The sequence below is a fragment of the Ascidiella aspersa genome, chromosome 7 (genome assembly GCF_963924565.1).
Source record: "Ascidiella aspersa chromosome 7, kaAscAspe10.2, whole genome shotgun sequence".
In the NCBI taxonomy this organism is placed as follows: domain Eukaryota; kingdom Metazoa; phylum Chordata; class Ascidiacea; order Phlebobranchia; family Ascidiidae; genus Ascidiella; species Ascidiella aspersa.
Window position 1 is genome coordinate 15875388 of NC_139453.1, and position 7270 is coordinate 15882657.

The 7270-nt window shown below is 35.7% G+C and overlaps 1 protein-coding gene across 1 annotated transcript in view; it reads right to left on the minus strand.

Annotated features, from left to right (window-relative positions):
• LOC146138022 (uncharacterized) overlaps positions 1–6925 on the minus strand; it is a 35056-nt gene extending 28131 nt beyond the window's left edge. Inside the window, exons 1-4 of the mRNA XM_083393433.1 lie at positions 6855–6925; positions 6262–6322; positions 5792–5885; positions 1133–1291 (exon numbers count right to left, since the gene is read on the minus strand). Coding sequence (XP_083249559.1) covers positions 1133–1162 — 30 coding nt within the window. The 5' untranslated portion in view covers positions 1163–1291; positions 5792–5885; positions 6262–6322; positions 6855–6925. The remainder of the gene's footprint in view (positions 1–1132; positions 1292–5791; positions 5886–6261; positions 6323–6854) is intronic.
• Positions 6926–7270: the final 345 nt, after the last annotated feature.

Below are 7270 nucleotides of genomic sequence, written 5' to 3' on the forward strand. Positions count from 1 at the left end.
TGCCATTATCGAACGTGACATAAACCCAAATCGAATCTTTTCAGAGGTTTGGTAGTCTTATTATGCAATATTTTCAGGTAAAGAGCATTTCCTGATGTCCTTTGATTATACTATTACACCAATTAATTCAATGTTGCTCTTTCCATGATATAAAATGTTTTAAAAGTTATCTTTCGGTAATGGTCGATTTAATTCAAACAATAAAATTTGTGGTGTTATATAAACTGCAGTTCTAATCAGAAACAAGCTAAGTATAATGAGTTCCCTACCAGTGCATCGTTAATAAATCTCACATTTGATAACCGCACGACAGCTTCCCGTTTGTCAATGTCATATTGCCCCTCACTGACCTAAGACAAGCCGAAGCTTTCACGTGTCTAATACTCGTTATTTGTATCAATTAGTTTGCAGTCGGTTATGCTCGCCACGGACTGAGTTCGGATTGAGTTTAAAGTATCTTTACTAAGGAACTAACAAAACGTCTAACCAACAAAATGATTGTTGCTAATTTGACATCAAAGAGCCACTCCTGTTAAAAACAACATCTACTTCCGCTACTTAGAACATAGAAGCATGTGCGACAATCGCTGCAATCTTCAACTATCTGTATTGTGGCGTCATAGGTACGGGCGTCAGGTGGGCTGGTATAGGGTGACCTCATATCACAAAGCAACAAAAGGTTGGAAGTTATGCCGGCTATGTTAACCATTCTGTCCATTGCGGCGACTCCAGCAACCTACTCGGGGGTTCAATACCTTTCGTCCTTCCCAGGCTGGTTTCAAATTACTGTCCTCGCTTTGCTATCGATCGAAATTCGGACAGCCACCGCGTGGTATTTTCAATTCAATTTTTCGTTACAACATTTGTGCGCGCATTGGCCGCCACTTCACGATAAACAAACATCAAAAGCACTGCCGCACATTAAAAACTTCCCAATGCTAATAAATAATAGTTTGAATCTGTTTGTAAGTTATGTAATCCACTTGAGTTAATTATATCAGCTAAAAAAATATTTTGGGGACAAATCTTGTTTGTTTTTGCTTTATTCCATAAATAAGTAATTAAAAAATCACAACAATACCTTGATATAGCCAAAAGCTTAAAATTATTCGCGTTTCGTTTAACTACTTACTGGCGAGTGGCTACCGCTAATGCAGTTCATCGATTTTTTAGGACTGTTGATTCCCAACCCTTTCGGTTTTCCGGAAAATGCCTTGTTGCATTTATCGGCGTACCAGCGTGAAACATTAGGGTCGCTTGAATTGTAAGTTGAAGACGAACTTTCGAAAACCTGAAAACAAAAATCCTTAAGAATGTATAAATGCGTATCTGATTCCATGCAGAAGTAGTGGCTATTTAAAATAGTTACCAAAATTAGAGAGACAATCAGATGGATTTAAATTAACAAATGTATCACACCACAGCTTTTACCTCATCGTCATATGGTTCCGGCTCTTCAGCAACACGTCCCAAAACCACTGTCAAATTTCGCGTTGGTGTAGTAATATTGTCACAGTTAACAGCATTTGTGGGTTGAAGATGTTCGAACGCCATAACATTTTCAATATTTCATTTTCTCATACAAAAATAAGACTACTCAAACTTTTGAATTTGGAAACTTTTCACAGGATACTGAAGTCCGACGATAAATATTAAATCAAAATCAAATAATAAATACCACCTACCCCTGAAGTTTTAATGATAAACTATATTGCTTTTTGCCTTTGCCTTTCCTATAGCCTGTCGATGTTTGTAGAACACGAATTGCCGATGGTGGACTTATAAAGGAGGAAAATGTTCGGAATAAGGTCGTAAACTTTGTTTACCAGCTGCGTGTTTCGGATTCCTTTTATTTGGAAAACTAAAATATTTCCTTTTACAAATTTCCCAATGGTTGAATAACTATCCTGCGTAGCTTGTGGCACCAACGAGATACTAAGCCTCCAACAGCGAAAGGTTTAACGATTCGTTCTTTCATAAGATGGATTCTTTGTAAGCCGTTTCACGAAAGCGAAAAGCATTGATTTTGATGGAGACTGAAATCGATTTTCCGCGAAAAGATCACCGATTAAATCACGCGTTGTTTCGTTCTAACCGACTCTACGGATTTAGGCCTAAACCTGACCAGCGGAAATTAGATCTACATTTTGGCATCGACTAAATTGTTTTTCTTTTAGCCGCCTGAAATAGTTAAACGAATTATTGAACTGCCTTGCTACAATTGCTCCTCTATGCCACACATCCAACTGTTGACAGTTGTTATTTTAAGTGATTATGTTAAAACCACATAAGGCTACGGTATCGGCTAGCCCCAACGTTTGAGGAACAATTGGCAAATTATATTGTTTACTCTTTAGTGCGAAAAATAGAACACACTTTACATTGAAACTGTATGGCTTCGTAGTTCTTGTGGCCGGTTGCATATAAACATCACTAGCTGTTCTTAGCTTGACAATTATGGCATGCAAGGGCTGTGCAAATTAAGTCATCCCGTTAGTCAGAACTGTCCTACGCGGTAGTGAGTTAGACTGAAGGAAGCTGCATGCCAGTAAATATTCAAGTAAACGACCTGTAAACATAAGCCTAGCTTTTGACAGCGCGAAACATATTACTTCCACCCCTGCTTCGTGCGTAACATTAGGTCAGTCAGGTAAAAGCTATTAATAGCCTAATTGTTGCTCAATCTTCAGCAGTTCGCAAAAAAATTAGGGTACAACAGCTTTTATTTAGGTTTAAAATAAGACCCTTAGCGAAACCTTGCTTGATTTCGGACGTTAAGAAATTATATAATTTTGTGACAACCCCAAGTACGTGCGACCTATTTAATTTTGCTTTCAAGCAAAAATATAACATTTAATCGCAAAGCCCGTTCCATTTGACGAAATACGCACGTATTATGTTACAAAAGGTTAACCGTCACCTATAAAGAGGTCTATAACGCAATTGTCTGGACACAGTGGTTCATAGCGTGGGGGGTAACGATAAGCCACAAAAACATTTTTAAGTTAATAATGTCATAGATGTTGGTCAGGTAAAAAATATTTTCAACTATGTTTTTGTGTGCGTTTGTAGTCTTTTTGATCTCAAAAAAAAAGTATTTTGTTACACATAAGAGTATCCTCGTCGCTTATGTTTGATAGGGTTGGACCGACGTACCCTATAGGAGTTGTGGCGTGAAATACCAAAAATAAAAAACGAATTTTAAAGAAAATATTTTTTTAATTCTTGGCTTGGCTTTTAAGACGAATACATGACCCTGTTTAGCAACGCATTCGGATTTTTTGTTTTAATTTTGCTTTATATTGCTTTAAAGCTGTACGTTTCTGCAATTTTGTTTTGCTTTTTATTTATTTATTTATGTGTTTTCACCAGTGAAACATCTTGACAAGTCATTGCTTAACCATAGAAACAGTACTAATATTTTAATTAGGAATGTAAACTAGGAAGCTATTTTTGTGTTGTTTTACTATAGACGAGATACGATACCCGTCAGTCCCCTGGTTAAGTCGGACATTTATCAGTTTAAATATTTTGTCGTTCTAAACTTGGTATAAAAATGCACATCGGTCTTCTTTCGTTATGCCGGCGATGTAATAAACGCCTAATTTTGCAAACTTTACCCCAAATGTCACGTGGTTACAAAAATATAGGAAGCCATCAAGCTGTCAGTCTCGAGAAGTAATGTCAAAAACAGGTGTCTATACCTCACCAAGCGTAAATATTGCTATTAAATGTTCTTCTTTCGCCCTTTAATTTCGAAGCCCAAATTCGAGCTCACGTCCCACTTGGCGTAATAAACAAGATAAGATGTCGTTTAGCTGAGGTCACTTAATACCTTTCAAAAAGGAAATCGAACTGGTTTTTGTAACTTTCTAAGGAGTCGAATCAGAACTGATCGGAATATTTTAAAGTACATTATACACTGAACGTTGCACGAACATGAACCTTTTAAAAAACGGGATTACTGCAGTATAATATCACGACTTAAATTGTAATCACTCAAGTTAAATCATGTTCAAATTTGGCGTCGTTTGCAAAGTATTAAACATAGTGTTTGCTGATAAACATGTAGGGAAGTAAAGGACATCTCTTTAGGTTATGTTTTGTCATGGAGGGTAATCATTAAATAAAATTAAAGCTATAAAATTATTTATAGAGCTGAAATAATCTACTGGAACCGTATATTTCCGATAATTCACAAAATAGTGATATTCGCTAAAACAGCGTTATTTCTAGACATTGCATTTTTATCAAATAAGACCTTAAAATTTTGTTTTGAGGTTTCGATGATTAGCTCTTTGGAAAAAACCTACAACATTTCAATTTGTTTCTGTACCAAAATTGTGGCAGTCAGACAGGAGGTTAAATTGAAATTTTGCAACAAAGGACTTACCATTTGTGTTTTAGGTTTTAGTCTTTATAAGTTAATAATGTTTTGTGCAAATTAAAAAAAAATGGGGAACCGGTGACTCGAACGCTAAAAAGTTTTAAGACTAATTTCAAACTAAATCGATCCTGATCCCAATCAAAAATCTGTAATGCTCTGGGTCAAAAATTTCAGAGCTACGTGTCGTGGGATCGTTACATGCAAAGTTGCTCCAATTTCTGAAACCAAAACTTGAAGAATTGGACGAAGAGGTTGAAATATGGTTTTAACCAAACGGAACAACAGCACATACCGCGAAAAAATTAATGAATGTTTTAAGAGAGATGTTTCCATCTCATGTCATCTCTTTACGTGGTGATGTGGGCCAGCACGTTCGCCGGATCTTTCCCTCTCCGATTTTTTTCTTTGGGGATATGCTAAGGCTGAAGCACTAAAAGCGTTTATTCGTCAAACAGTGGAAGAAATACCGCAAGAAATGACTCGCCGAGTATTCGAAAACTTTAGAAATTGCTTTCAACAATGTAGTATATCTCGAGGGCGCCATCTACAGGATGTTATCTTTAAAACATAAATACATCAAATGGTAACCTTTTAAGTTTAAGATGAGACAATAAATGTTTTGATTGCTCTTAAATTTTGTCTTTTTTTCCTAGTTTGAAATGTGGTAGGTTTTCTGTCGCACCCTATGGATTGACCCACAGTCTAAGGTTTAGCACAACTGTTGAAATGTTGAACCTGATTTCAAATTTTATAAACCGGTTTTGAAAAAAACTATGGCCGAAACAAAGTTAATGGAAACTTTTAAATTGCTGAACCGGAACCGGGTTCTGAAAACCAACAACCTGAGCTCAAAACTGATGCTGAAGCGGATAAGTGAAACGGTTTGACTTGCTCATAATACATATTTAGTTTCAGGATTTCGTGTAGTTTGCATAACAGTAAAATCTTATGAGGAATAGCAACAAACATACTGTCCATGTCAATTCATAAGTTACTAACTATGGAATAAAACGTGCGTGAAATCCAACTTAGAAAACTTCGACTCGTGTGGGGGACAGGGTTTCTCAACTTTTTCCCAATTATTTACCTCTACAAAAACGACTAGGTTTCCATCATGCACAATTGCACAACCCTCATCAGCCATCACCGTATAGAAAGAAGTTATGTTCAACATTTAGTGTTACATCCGGGAGCCTTCAGAGAGGTCAACCGAAATCAGTTCATCAATTTGGTATTTTCGTGCAAGCTATGTAAGACTACTAGAAAAACAACTAGCCTGCGGTGAGGTTTAAACTCCATACCTAGCCCATCATGGGACCGTTAAGCACTACTATAAAAACCGATGGTGAGGGGATTTGGGAAGTATGAGAAACATCGGACTACTTTAAAGTGTTATAAGCTAACCTGAAACAGTGACAGAGGATGCCCACTATACGAAGATGATTTAGTTTCCGGTCCGAAATTCGGGAAGTTTTCAATCAAGGTGTGCCGTTTTCGACTTTAAGACAAAAACAGTAATTAAAAAGTTAAATTATCTGTTAATTATTAAAATAAGCCTGTCATAACTAAAACACTAAAAAACAGGGTTACAGTCCATCAGAACAGACAGATCTTCGAGGGTACAGACTTTTTAAAGAAAGATTGACAAGTGTTTTGGTTGTATTATATTTATTTTTGGTTGTATTATACTTATTACTATCATGCTTTATGTCGTTACTATAAAACGTTGTACATCGTTCGTTTGATGTATTAACACGCACACTACCAGTGCTCAATTTGTTCGTTTTGTCACAGGGAAATTAAACTTTTAATTTAATGGCTTTATACAAGCAAAAATATTCATCAATGAAAAAATGTTTTACATAATTCTTTACCTATTTGTACTTGCTGAGCGAATTAGCCTCGGTGATGAAGAATTGTGTTTTTGTAGTTCATCTTCTCAACAGCAGAACATATTGAAAAACAATTTTCATTGAAATTTTGGCCTTTCTATAAGTATTATGACTTTGAAAAGTTGTAACACTTGCGACAGTGTCCGATTATAGCCATACTAATATGCTCACTTCACGTGCAAAATTTATTTTATTGCAATGCACAATAGTTTCAACAACTTAAAATGTAGCCAGGTTACGAAAAAGGATTCTATACTTCAAAACATAGGCACGAGGATTTCGTTTGTTATTTGAAATAAAACTATTTTGGGGGACATTTAAAACTTTAAACATACTTATTACGGCTAATATTTTTTTGTATAACGAGATTTATAAAGCCAAGATGTTTTAATAATTTACAAGTATATTATTTTCTGCGTTTTTGCGATTTCAACAAGTGATCATATTTGATCAACTTTAAGAAAGATTAATATATATGTGTAAGGGCTGGTCTGCAAAGTAGCTCTCGATCGACCTGGTCTGCATAGTGCCAAAATGTTGTCGAGACGTTGTGTTGACTTTAAAGAGTAACCTACCTATTCCACTCCAACTTCCGAAAGCCTTTTCCTTCCTCTGCTTTTGTCGTAAAGCACGATTTCGCAAAATGAAGTCCTAAATTATATAAATTAATCCATAAAAAGTATTTTTAGGTATTTTTACTGACCTAAGTATCAAACGAGAAAATTTGAAGCATTTCTGCGTGGCCATAGAGTCTGTTTTTACTTGACTGATTCAAGATAATTTTTTTACCTGATTTAAGATAAATGCAATTGCTTGCACTCTAGTGAATCTAAAATTGTTTTTCGAATAAAAGAGTCTCTGTTAAAGGTGTTAACATTGTTCCCACTAAGATTTTTTTAAATTGTGCACATGTTTGTCATAGTGAGCATGTAATTTAAGGTTTAAGTTATCAGAGTCCGACTTGAATTACAAACTTTGTGAGTAAGAAGAA